General features: G+C 59.9%; 1 protein-coding gene across 1 annotated transcript; it reads left to right on the top strand.

Annotated features, from left to right (window-relative positions):
• Nucleotides 1-4,293: 4,293 nt before the first annotated feature.
• On the top strand, nucleotides 4,294-11,594 carry WARS2 (tryptophanyl tRNA synthetase 2, mitochondrial). The gene is given in 7 exon segments (XM_075332769.1): nucleotides 4,294-4,387; nucleotides 8,022-8,276; nucleotides 8,362-8,442; nucleotides 9,577-9,662; nucleotides 10,412-10,530; nucleotides 10,710-10,891; nucleotides 10,893-11,594. Coding segments are annotated over 7 exon segments (1,080 nt in total). The 5' UTR covers nucleotides 4,294-4,297; the 3' UTR covers nucleotides 11,160-11,594.
• The last annotated feature ends 1,625 nt before the right edge of the window (nucleotides 11,595-13,219 follow it).

Raw genomic sequence — 13,219 nt, 5'->3', positions numbered from 1 at the left:
TGCCAGAAAGCAGCAGGTTCTTCTAAGCAGCTGCCTAGCACTCTGAAAATGGTGGAGGCTGGAGGAGCAGGAGGAGGCTGTAAGAAGATAGCAAAGCATCTGCAAGTTGCAGTTTCCTCAGTTTGATAATTAATAAATGTCAGTTACCAGGAAAAGTGGAGGAGATCAGGTCTGGAAGAACAAGCAAAATGTCTGACAGCTGCTGGTAGGACTGCTAGAGCCCCTGCGTGACTGCAAAAGACCCTCAGGAGGATTCAGCAGACTCTGGGGTTGTGGTGCATTGTTCTACTGTTCAGAGACACGTGCACAAATATGGAAGAGTCATCAGAAGAAAACCTCTCCTGCGTCCTCACCATAAAATTCAGAGTCAGAAGAAATTAAGAAGTCAGAACATCTAAGCCTGAGGCACCGTGGAGACAGGCCCTGAGGCACCGTGGAGACAGGCCCTGAGGCACCGTGGAGACAGGCCCTGAGGCACCGTGGAGACAGGCCCTGAGGCACCGTGGAGACAGGCCCTGAGGCACCGTGGAGACAGGCCCTGAGGCACCGTGGAGACAGGCCCTGAGGCACCGTGGAGACAGGCCCTGAGGCACCGTGGAGACAGGCCCTGAGGCACCGTGGAGACAGGCCCTGAGGCATCGTGGAGACAGGCCCTGAGGCATCGTGGAGACAGGCCCTGAGGCATCGTGGAGACAGGCCCTGAGGCATCGTGGAGACAGGCCCTGAGGCATCGTGGAGACAGGCCCTGAGGCATCGTGGAGACAGGCCCTGAGGCATCGTGGAGACAGGCCCTGAGGCATCGTGGAGACAAGCCCTGAGGCATCGTGGAGACAAGCCCTGAGGCACCGTGGAGACAAGCCCTGAGGCACCGTGGAGACAAGCCCTGAGGAGCGATGAGGTTATAATAGAACTCTATGGCCACAATGATCAGAGGAATGTGTGGAGAGAAAAGGGCGGAAGATCAGGAAAAGAAGATCTCGCCAACCATTAAGCATTAGGAAGAGAGAAGAGAGGAAGGTCAAAGTATCTCTGAGCCCTCAGATGTCTGTGCTGGTCACCGGCTCCGTGTCCAAGAAGAAAGACCACCCGCCCCACCCTTCCTCCAGCCCTCTCTTCATCAATCAATTCTGAGGACATCTTCTCAGAGATCTGTTTTTGGCCTGGTGTAGGGTGGGTGGGGGGGTACTGTAGCACTGGTGGCCCTCCACCCCTCCCCGCAGGGATGTGCACTTACTTACCGCAGCCAGCTGTCACCATGCTTACCCACGCGCTCCTCCTCCCGGGGCCTCCAGGAGTGCTCCTAGGACATGCACTGCTGCCCTTCTCTTAAAGGGCCATCAAGCCTATGGGCAAGAGCCACCGGCTACATAAGGCACCTGCCCACTCGGGGAGGTGCCTGATCAATGTGCTCAGTTAGTTAGTGGTTCACCCTAGCCAGCTATTTGTCAGCTCTTGCTGAGCTTCTGTTTCAGTGTACTGGTGTCATTGCCTGTCTCTCGGTCCTGACAGTACTCTGTCCATCCTCCCTGGCCGTGCCTCCAACAACCTCTTCCCTGGAGGTCCTCCCTGGCCGTGCCTCCAGCCTCCTCTTCCCCGGAGGTCCTCCCTGGCCGTGCCTCCAGCCTCCTCTTCCCCGGAGGTCCTTGCTGTACTAGAGGCTGTGTCCGTCCTCCCTGGCTGTGCCTCCAGCCTCCTCTTCCCCGGAGGTCCTGGCTACTGTAGAGCCCCTGCCTGTTTGTACCTGTGTCTGTAATTGCCCTGGTGTCTGCCTCACGGTGGGTGCTTAGTGAAGTTCCTCCCACTAAGGGTAAGTTCAGGGTCCCCTGTGGTGGGGCCACTCCTGACCGATCAGTGCTGAGGCCTGCACAGACCTGGAGCCGGAGCGCTGCGCTGTGCCCTGTGCGGGAGGCGCCGGAAGCTGCACATTTGTATCTGAATAACAATGTCCTCAGGAGAATGTAGAAGGAAACCTGCGGAGCCGATCCCCACAGCCCTGCACAGCGAGCGCAGCCTGCAGAGCCGTTACCAGCCATACAGAGGTGGCGGGGGCGGGGGCTGTGAGTATGGGGTGATTGTCAGGATCTGGTCCAGCCCTTGAGGGATGGTTGGGGTCCGGTGTGGCCCCGGTGGGCTGGTTGGGGTCCGGTTTGGCCATGGTGGGTAAATTGGGGTCCGGTTTGGCCCCGGTGGGCTGGTTGGGGTCCGGTTTGGCCCCGGTGGGCTGGTTGGGTAGCATGCAGATATTCCTGCCGCTCATTACAGCTCTACCTCTTATCTCACTGCCGGGCGGTGCTGGAGTCAAATAACCCCGCACTGCACCTGCCCGAAGCACTTCAACCCCCAGCAGGCCTCTCCTCCCCGGAGCACCACAACCCCCAGCAGGCCTCTCCTCCCCGGAGCACCACAACCCCCAGCAGGCCTCTCCTCCCCGCAGCACCACAACCCCCAGCAGGCCTCTCCTCCCCGGAGCACCACAACCCCCAGCAAACCTCTCCTCCCCGGAGCACCACAACCCCCAGCAGCCTCCTCCCCGGAGCACTACAACCCCCAGCAGGCCTCTCCTCCCCGGAGCACTACAACCCCCAGCAGGCCTCTCCTCCCCGGAGCACTACAACCCCCAGCAGGCCTCTCCTCCCCGGAGCACCACAACCCCCAGCAGGCCTCTCCTCCCCGGAGCACCACAACCCCCAGCAGCCCTCTCCTTCCCGGAGCACTACAACCCCCAGCAGCCCTCTCCTTCCCGGAGCACTACAACCCCCAGCAGCCTCCTCCCCGGAGCACCACAACCCCCAGCAGCCTCCTCCCCGGAGCACCACAACCCCCAGCAGGCCTCTCCTCCCCGGAGCACCACAACCCCCAGCAGGCCTCTCCTCCCCGGAGCACTACAACCCCCAGCAGCCTCCTCCCCGGAGCACTACAACCCCCAGCAAGCCTCTCCTCCCCGGAGCACTACAACCCCCAGCAGGCCTCTCCTCCCCGGAGCACCACAACCCCCAGCAGCCCTCTCCTCCCCGGAGCACCACAACCCCCAGCAGCCTCCTCCCCGGAGCACTACAACCCCCAGCAGCCTCCTCCCCGGAGCACTACAACCCCCAGCAGCCTCCTCCCCGGAGCACTACAACCCCCAGCAGCCTCCTCCCCGGAGCACTACAACCCCCAGCAGCCTCCTCCCCGGAGCACTACAACCCCCAGCAGCCGCCTCCCCGGAGCACTACAACCCCCAGCAGCCTCCTCCCCGGAGCACTACAACCCCCAGCAGCCTCCTCCCCGGAGCACTACAACCCCCAGCAGCCTCCTCCCCGGAGCACTACAACCCCCAGCAGCCTCCTCCCCGGAGCACTACAACCCCCAGCAGCCGCCTCCCCGGAGCACTACAACCCCCAGCAGCCGCCTCCCCGGAGCACTACAACCCCCAGCAGCCTCCTCCCCGGAGCACTACAACCCCCAGCAGCCTCCTCCCCGGAGCACTACAACCCCCAGCAGGCCTCTCCTCCCCGGAGCACTACAACCCCCAGCAGGCCTCTCCTCCCCGGAGCACTACAACCCCCAGCAGGCCTCCTCCCCGGAGCACTACAACCCCCAGCAGCCTCCTCCCTGGAGCACTACAACCCCCAGCAGGCCTCTCCTCCCCGGAGCACTACAACCCCCAGCAGGCCTCTCCTCCCCGGAGCACTACAACCCCCAGCAGCCTCCTCCCCGGAGCACCACAACCCCCAGCAGCCTCCTCCCCGGAGCACTACAACCCCCAGCAGGCCTCTCCTCCCCGGAGCACTACAACCCCCAGCAGCCTCCTCCCCGGAGCACTACAACCCCCAGCAGCCTCCTCCCCGGAGCACTACAACCCCCAGCAGCCTCCTCCCCGGAGCACCACAACCCCCAGCAGGCCTCTCCTCCCCGGAGCACTACAACCCCCAGCAGCCTCCTCCCCGGAGCACTACAACCCCCAGCAGGCCTCTCCTCCCCGGAGCACTACAACCCCCAGCAGGCCTCTCCTCCCCGGAGCACTACAACCCCCAGCAGGCCTCCTCCCCGGAGCACTACAACCCCCAGCAGCCTCCTCCCCGGAGCACCACAACCCCCAGCAGCCGCCTCCCCGGAGCACTACAACCCCCAGCAGCCTCCTCCCCGGAGCACTACAACCCCCAGCAGCCTCCTCCCCGGAGCACTACAACCCCCAGCAGCCTCCTCCCCGGAGCTTCCTCTGTGCAGCTCGCGGCGCCTCCGTATCACGTGACTCGCTTTCTGGAATGGTCACATGACTTGTGGGCGGTGCTGACCTCAGAGTGACGTCATAAAGATGGCGCTCTCCATAGTCCGGCGTGCAGTGCGGAGGCGGCTGAGACATGGGCTCCGTACACTGTGCACAGACCCGCAGCCCAGAGCGCAGGTAGCACCGGGACCCGGACATGAGCGCGACCCCCGGGGCCGGAAATGATTGACAACTCAGTGGTCAGATGATTAATCCTACAGAAACGGTCACGTGTGCAGCGCCCTCTGGTGTCAGGTTATATAATCGCTGATGGTCGGGGTGTGCAGCGTCCTCTGGTGTCAGGTTATATAATCGCTGATGGTCGGGGTGTGCAGCGCCCTCTGGTGTCAGGTTATAGCATCGCTGATGGTCGGGGTGTGCAGCGCCCTCTGGTGTCAGGTTATAGCATCGCTGATGGTCGGGGTGTGCAGCGCCCTCTGGTGTCAGGTTATATAATCGCTGATGGTCGGGGTGTGCAGCGCCCTCTGGTGTCAGGTTATATCATCGCTGATGGTCGGGGTGTGCAGCGTCCTCTGGTGTCAGGTTATATAATCGCTGATGGTCGGGGTGTGCAGCGTCCTCTGGTGTCAGGTTATATAATCGCTGATGGTCGGGGTGTGCAGCGCCCTCTGGTGTCAGGTTATAGCATCGCTGATGGTCGGGGTGTGCAGCGCCCTCTGGTGTCAGGTTATAGCATCGCTGATGGTCGGGGTGTGCAGCGCCCTCTGGTGTCAGGTTATATCATCGCTGATGGTCGGGGTGTGCAGCGCCCTCTGGTGTCAGGTTATATCATCGCTGATGGTCGGGGTGTGCAGCGCCCTCTGGTGTCAGGTTATAGCATCGCTGATGGTTGGGGTGTGCAGTGCCCTCTGGTGTCAGGTTATAGCATCGCTGATGGTCGGGGTGTGCAGCGTCCTCTGGTGTCAGGTTATATAATCGCTGATGGTCGGGGTGTGCAGCGTCCTCTGGTGTCAGGTTATAGCATCGCTGATGGTCGGGGTGTGCAGCGTCCTCTGGTGTCAGGTTATAGCATCGCTGATGGTCGGGGTGTGCAGCGTCCTCTGGTGTCAGGTTATATAATCGCTGATGGTCGGGGTGTGCAGCGCCCTCTGGTGTCAGGTTATAGCATCGCTGATGGTCGGGGTGTGCAGCGCCCTCTGGTGTCAGGTTATATCATCGCTGATGGTCGGGGTGTGCAGTGCCCTCTGGTGTCAGGTTATAGCATCGCTGATGGTCGGGGTGTGCAGCGCCCTCTGGTGTCAGGTTATATCATCGCTGATGGTCGGGGTGTGCAGCGCCCTCTGGTGTCAGGTTATATAATCGCTGATGGTCGGGGTGTGCAGCGCCCTCTGGTGTCAGGTTATAGCATCGCTGATGGTCGGGGTGTGCAGCGCCCTCTGGTGTCAGGCTATATAATCGCTGATGGTCGGGGTGTGCAGCGCCCTCTGGTGTCAGGCTATATAATCGCTGATGGTCGGGGTGTGCAGCGCCCTCTGGTGTCAGGTTATATCATCGCTGATGGTCGGGGTGTGCAGCGCCCTCTGGTGTCAGGTTATATCATCGCTGATGGTCGGGGTGTGCAGCGTCCTCTGGTGTCAGGTTATAGCATCGCTGATGGTCGGGGTGTGCAGCGCCCTCTGGTGTCAGGTTATATAATCGCTGATGGTCGGGGTGTGCAGCGCCCTCTGGTGTCAGGTTATATAATCGCTGATGGTCGGGGTGTGCAGCGCCCTCTGGTGTCAGGTTATAGCATCGCTGATGGTCGGGGTGTGCAGCGCCCTCTGGTGTCAGGTTATATAATCGCTGATGGTCGGGGTGTGCAGCGCCCTCTGGTGTCAGGTTATATAATCGCTGATGGTCGGGGTGTGCAGCGCCCTCTGGTGTCAGGTTATAGCATCGCTGATGGTCGGGGTGTGCAGCGTCCTCTGGTGTCAGGTTATAGCATCGCTGATGGTCGGGGTGTGCAGCGTCCTCTGGTGTCAGGTTATATAATCGCTGATGGTCGGGGTGTGCAGCGCCCTCTGGTGTCAGGTTATATAATCGCTGATGGTCGGGGTGTGCAGCGCCCTCTGGTGTCAGGTTATATAATCGCTGATGGTCGGGGTGTGCAGCGCCCTCTGGTGTCAGGTTATATAATCGCTGATGGTCGGGGTGTGCAGCGCCCTCTGGTGTCAGGTTATATAATCGCTGATGGTCGGGGTGTGCAGCGCCCTCTGGTGTCAGGTTATATAATCGCTGATGGTCGGGGTGTGCAGCGCCCTCTGGTGTCAGGTTATATAATCGCTGATGGTCGGGGTGTGCAGCGCCCTCTGGTGTCAGGTTATATAATCGCTGATGGTCGGGGTGTGCAGCGTCCTCTGGTGTCAGGTTATAGCATCGCTGATGGTCGGGGTGTGCAGCGTCCTCTGGTGTCAGGTTATATCATCGCTGATGGTCGGGGTGTGCAGCGCCCTCTGGTGTCAGGTTATATAATCGCTGATGGTCGGGGTGTGCAGCGCCCTCTGGTGTCAGGTTATATAATCGCTGATGGTCGGGGTGTGCAGCGCCCTCTGGTGTCAGGTTATATAATCGCTGATGGTCGGGGTGTGCAGCGCCCTCTGGTGTCAGGTTATATAATCGCTGATGGTCGGGGTGTGCAGCGCCCTCTGGTGTCAGGTTATATAATCGCTGATGGTCGGGGTGTGCTGCGCCCTCTGGTGTCAGGTTATATAATCGCTGATGGTCGGGGTGTGCAGCGCCCTCTGGTGTCAGGTTATATAATCGCTGATGGTCGGGGTGTGCAGCGCCCTCTGGTGTCAGGTTATAGCATCGCTGATGGTCGGGGTGTGCAGCGCCCTCTGGTGTCAGGTTATAGCATCGCTGATGGTCGGGGTGTGCAGCGCCCTCTGGTGTCAGGTTATATAATCGCTGATGGTCGGGGTGTGCAGCGCCCTCTGGTGTCAGGTTATATCATCGCTGATGGTCGGGGTGTGCAGCGCCCTCTGGTGTCAGGCTATATAATCGCTGATGGTCGGGGTGTGCAGCGCCCTCTGGTGTCAGGTTATATCATCGCTGATGGTCGGGGTGTGCAGCGCCCTCTGGTGTCAGGTTATATCATCGCTGATGGTCGGGGTGTGCAGCGCCCTCTGGTGTCAGGTTATATCATCGCTGATGGTCGGGGTGTGCAGCGCCCTCTGGTGTCAGGCTATATAATCGCTGATGGTCGGGGTGTGCAGCGTCCTCTGGTGTCAGGTTATATAATCGCTGATGGTCGGGGTGTGCAGCGTCCTCTGGTGTCAGGTTATATAATCGCTGATGGTCGGGGTGTGCAGCGCCCTCTGGTGTCAGGTTATATCATCGCTGATGGTCGGGGTGTGCAGCGCCCTCTGGTGTCAGGTTATATAATCGCTGATGGTCGGGGTGTGCAGCGCCCTCTGGTGTCAGGTTATATCATCGCTGATGGTCGGGGTGTGCAGCGCCCTCTGGTGTCAGGTTATATAATTGCTGATGGTCGGGGTGTGCAGCGCCCTCTGGTGTCAGGTTATAGCATCGCTGATGGTCGGGGTGTGCAGCGCCCTCTGGTGTCAGGTTATAGCATCGCTGATGGTCGGGGTGTGCAGCGCCCTCTGGTGTCAGGTTACATCATCGCTATAGATACAATATCTGTGGTGTTACATGGGACTGCCGGTGACATTATTACATTATCCGTACTCATCACTGTGTTATCTGTGGTGTTACATGGGACTGCCGGTCAGAGTGTGGCTGTGGTCTCAGTCTCCCTCCTGTATTGCAGGGCGCCTCTCCGCGCGTCTTCTCCGGGATTCAGCCCACCGGCACCCCCCATCTGGGTAATTATCTGGGGGCGCTGCAGGTGTGGGTGCGGCTGCAGGAGGAGTTCAGCTCTGTGCTGTTCAGCATTGTGGACCTTCACTCCATCACGGTGCCCCAGAGCCCGGCCGTGCTGCGCGGGAGTGTGCTGGACATGGCCGCCTGCCTACTGGCCTGTGGGGTGAACCCCGAGAAGAGCCGCCTCTTCCAGCAGTCCCAGGTCAGTACAGGGGGCGCCACATCAGCTGCAGACACGAGGACCACCGCCGCCATCAGCGGAGATAACGACATCTGCTCTCCTGCAGGTCCCGGAGCACGCCCAGCTCGGGTGGATCATCGGCTGCCTGACCTCCATGCCGCGGCTCCGGCATCTGCCGCAGTGGAAGGTGAGTGCCCGGAGCCACCCCATTCATCACACCTTATCCTCCAGTCACCTCCAGAGCTGCACTCACTATTCTGCTGTTACATCATGTCTTATCCTCCAGAGCTGCACTCACTATTCTGCTATTACATTGTGCCTTACCCTCCAGTCACCTCCAGAGCTGCAGTCACTATTCTGCTGTTACATCATGTCTTATCCTCCAGAGCTGCACTCACTATTCTGCTATTACATTGTGCCTTACCCTCCAGTCACCTCCAGAGCTGCAGTCACTATTCTGCTGTTACATCATGTCTTATCCTCCAGAGCTGCACTCACTATTCTGCTGTTACATCATGTCTTATCCTCCAGAGCTGCACTCACTATTCTGATGTTACATCGTGTCTTATCCTCCAGAGCTGCAGTCACTATTCTGCTATTACATTGTGCCTTACCCTCCAGTCACCTCCAGAGCTGCACTCACTATTCTGCTGTTACATGGTGTCTTATCCTCCAGTCACCTCCAGAGCTGCATTCACTATTCTGCTATTACATGGTGTCTTATCCTCCAGTCACCTCCAGAGCTACATTCACTATTCTGCTATTACATGGTGTCTTATCCTCCAGTCTCCTCCAGAGCTGCACTCACTATTCTGCTATTACATGGTGTCTTATCCTCCAGTCTCCTCCAGAGCTGCAGTCACTATTTTGCTATTACATGGTGTCTTATCCTCCAGTCTCCTCCAGAGCTGCACTCACTATTCTGCTATTACATGGTGTCTTATCCTCCAGTCTCCTCCAGAGCTGCAGTCACTATTTTGCTATTACATGGTGTCTTATCCTCCAGTCTCCTCCAGAGCTGCAGTCACTATTCTGCTATTACATGGTGTCTTATCCTCCAGTCTCCTCCAGAGCTGCAGTCACTATTCTGCTATTACATGGTGTCTTATCTTCCAGTCACCTCCAGAGCTGCAGTCACTATTCTGCTATTACATGGTGTCTTATCCTCCAGTCTCCTCCAGAGCTGCAGTCACTATTCTGCTATTACATGGTGTCTTATCCTCCAGTCTCCTCCAGAGCTGCACTCACTATTCTGCTATTACATGGTGTCTTATCCTCCAGTCTCCTATGACCTGAGTGAAGTTTTTCTCTTGATTGACAGATGAAAAGTCAGATTCAGCAGAATGAGGGGAGCGTCGGGCTCTTCACGTACCCCGTGCTGCAGGGGGCTGATATTCTGCTCTACCGGTGAGTCCCAGAGGAGGACGAGGAACCCGCTGTAATCCGGATCCAGTCGGTGCTCGGGCAGATCGGGGGCTTTCCGGTCACACCGGCCTGACATGTGTTGTATGGTTACATATCTCCTGTGATCCGCAGCCTGTCTTCCCCAAACGCGTCGGTCACCGGCGATTTAATTCTGTGACATAATCAGGTCTCACAATTCAGGGGCGATGGTAGTTTTTTGGGGGTTTTTTTTGGGTGTTTTTTCAGTGATTTTAGGGTAACCTTTATAAAGTAGAGAACAAGACGGCGCCGAAACGCGTCAGAATTTAGTGATTTAATGTAATAAGGACCATTATGAAGTCGCAGCCCAAGTTACTGAGCAGTACATTGGGGGCCGCGCTGCAGTACATTGGGGGCCGCGCTGCGACCTGAAACGCGTCAGAATTTAGTGATTTAATGTAATAAGGACCATTATGAAGTCGCAGCCCAAGTTACTGAAGTACAATGGGGGCCGCGCTGCGACCTGAAACGCGTGGGTCTGTGCTAAATCCAGAGTTCTGGCTGTGCTGTGATAACCCGGCCTGGATCGCGTCTGTGGTGTCGCTGTCATGGCCGCTGCGGCCTTTATTAGTGGGCTCAGCTGTGATGAGGTTAGTAAGACTCGGATGGATGGGTCCTGAAACGCGTCAGTGCGTCCTGTGATGACGGGAGCTGCTCCTGGGCCGGGTCCAGTATATCGGTGCCGTTCTGACGTCCGCTTTCCTCTGTACCAGGTCCACTCACGTCCCGGTCGGGGATGACCAGGCGCAGCACTTGGAGCTGACGCAGGATGTGGCGCGGATCTTCAATAATCGATACGGAGAATTCTTCCCGATCCCCAGAGCTCTGATGAGTGAGTGTCGGTGGCGGGGGGACGTGGAGGGGGCGGGGGGAGGTGGCGGGGCGGGAAAGCTAGAGGGGGCGGGGGGAGGTGGAGGGGTGGGAGGAGTGGCTGGAGGGGGGGAGGGGGGAGGTGGAGGGGCGGGAGGACATGGGACATGATGTAAGGGTTAATGTCCTGTGTGTTTACAGGTCGCTCCAAGAAGATCCGCTCCCTTCGAGACCCGATGGTGAAGATGTCAAAGTCGGACCCCCAAAACCTGGCCACTGTGCGGCTGACGGACACCCCTGATGAGATAGTCTTGAAGTTCCGTAAGGCTGTGACGGACTGCACCTCGGAGGTGACCTACGCCCCTGAGGAGCGGCCGGGCGTCCTCTAACCTGGTGGCCATCCATAGTGCTGTGACCGGCCACGCCCCCGAGGAGCTGGTGCAGCAGAGCCGGGGCCTGGACACTGCGCAGTACAAGCTGGTGGTGGCGGAGGCGGTGATCGCTCGGCTGGCGCCCATCCGGGAGGAGATCCAGAGACTCAGAGGGGACGTGGGGTTCCTTACCGAGGTGCTGGACCGCGGGGCTCAGGGGGCGCGGGAGGTGGCGGCTCCCATGTATGAGGCGGTCTGCCAGCTGGTTGGACTGAGATGACGAGGCCAGTGAGTGATATCTCCCTTCATACCTGCTGATGCCCCGCCCCTCCTTCCCTCCCCGCTGACTGACGCTCGTCCTCCTTCCCTCCCCGCTGACTGACGCTCGTCCTCCTTCCCTCCCCGCTGACTGACGCTCGTCCTCCTTCCCTCCCCGCTGACTGACGCCTGTCCTCCTTCCCTCCCCGCTGACTGACGCTCGTCCTCCTTCCCTCCCCGCTGACTGACGCCCGTCCTCCTTCCCTCCCCGCTGACTGACGCCCGTCCTCCTTCCCTCCCCGCTGACTGACGACCGTCCTCCTTCCCTCCCCGCTGACTGACGCCCGTCCTCCTTCCCTCCCCGCTGACTGACGACCGTCCTCCTTCCCTCCCCGCTGACTGACGCCCGTCCTCCTTCCCTCCCCGCTGACTGACGCCCGTCCTCCTTCCCTCCCCGCTGACTGACGCCCGTCCTCCTTCCCTCCCCGCTGACTGACGCCCGTCCTCCTTCCCTCCCCGCTGACTGACGCCCGTCCTCCTTCCCTCCCCGCTGACTGACGCCCGTCCTCCTTCCCTCCCCGCTGACTGACGCCCGTCCTCCTTCCCTCCCCGCTGACTGACGCCCGTCCTCCTTCCCTCCCCGCTGACTGACGCCCGTCCTCCTTCCCTCCCCGCTGACTGACGCCCGTCCTCCTTCCCTCCCCGCTGACTGACGCCCGTCCTCCTTCCCTCCCCGCTGACTGACGCCCGTCCTCCTTCCCTCCCCGCTGACTGACGCCCGTCCTCCTTCCCTCCCCGCTGACTGACGCCCGTCCTCCTTCCCTCCCCGCTGACTGACGCTCGTCCTCCTTCCCTCCCCGCTGACTGACGCCCGTCCTCCTTCCCTCCCCGCTGACTGACGCCCGTCCTCCTTCCCTCCCCGCTGACTGACGCCCGTCCTCCTTCCCTCCCCGCTGACTGACGCCCGTCCTCCTTCCCTCCCCGCTGACTGACGCCCGTCCTCCTTCCCTCCCCGCTGACTGACGCCCGTCCTCCTTCCCTCCCCGCTGACTGACGCCCGTCCTCCTTCCCTCCCCGCTGACTGACGCTCGTCCTCCTTCCCTCCCCGCTGACTGACGCTCGTCCTCCCTCCCCGCTGACTGACGCTCGTCCTCCCTCCCTCCCCGCTGACTGACGCTCGTCCTCCCTCCCTCCCCGCTGACTGACGCTCGTCCTCCTTCCCTCCCCGCTGACTGACGCTCGTCCTCCTTCCCTCCTCGCTGACTGACGCTCGTCCTCCTTCCCTCCTCGCTGACTGACGCTCGTCCTCCTTCCCTCCTCGCTGACTGACGCTCGTCCTCCTTTCCTCCCCGCTGACTGACGCTCGTCCTCCTTCCCTCCCCGCTGACTGACGCTCGTCCTCCTTCCCTCCTCGCTGACTGACGCTCGTCCTCCTTCCCTCCCCGCTGACTGACGCTCGTCCTCCTTCCCTCCCCGCTGACTGACGCTCGTCCTCCTTCCCTCCCCGCTGACTGACGCTCGTCCTCCTTCCCTCCCCGCTGACTGACGCTCGTCCTCCTTCCCTCCCCGCTGACTGACGCTCGTCCTCCTTCCCTCCTCGCTGACTGATGCTCGTCCTCCTTCCCTCCCCGCTGACTGACGCTCGTCCTCCTTCCCTCCCCGCTGATTGTAGAAGACGTTCTGCAGCTTTTTGTTTGTGGGATCGTTTCCTTGGAGCCCTTGTACAATGGAGCCTTCTATAATGGGGACACCGGCCCTTTTAACGCTGCTGAATTGAATCTATTGTCTAGTGATGAGAGAAGCTGAACTGTAAAGTGCGGGGTCTGTACCCGAAACCGGGAGTCAGTGTCTCTGCCCCGAACACAGACTTCTACCTGTATGTCCTGTTCAGGTTTGTCATCTGAATAAAGCTTGTTGAAAAGCTACAGACCAGCCAATGAGCAAGCTTCTCTGGTGTGGGCACTTCCAGCCCCATTACGGCCATGTCAGGTGTGGGCGTGGCTGTGATTGGCCGGATCACCACTGTGGGAAAAAAAATAATAATAAAAAACTGTGTGGGCTCCCGCCATATTTTTGATAATT

Source organism: Anomaloglossus baeobatrachus, chromosome 2 (assembly GCF_048569485.1).
Source record: "Anomaloglossus baeobatrachus isolate aAnoBae1 chromosome 2, aAnoBae1.hap1, whole genome shotgun sequence".
NCBI classification, from domain to species: Eukaryota; Metazoa; Chordata; class Amphibia; order Anura; family Aromobatidae; genus Anomaloglossus; species Anomaloglossus baeobatrachus.
The sequence above is the reverse complement of the archived record's forward strand: the minus strand, read 5'-3'. Positions and strand labels throughout refer to the sequence as shown.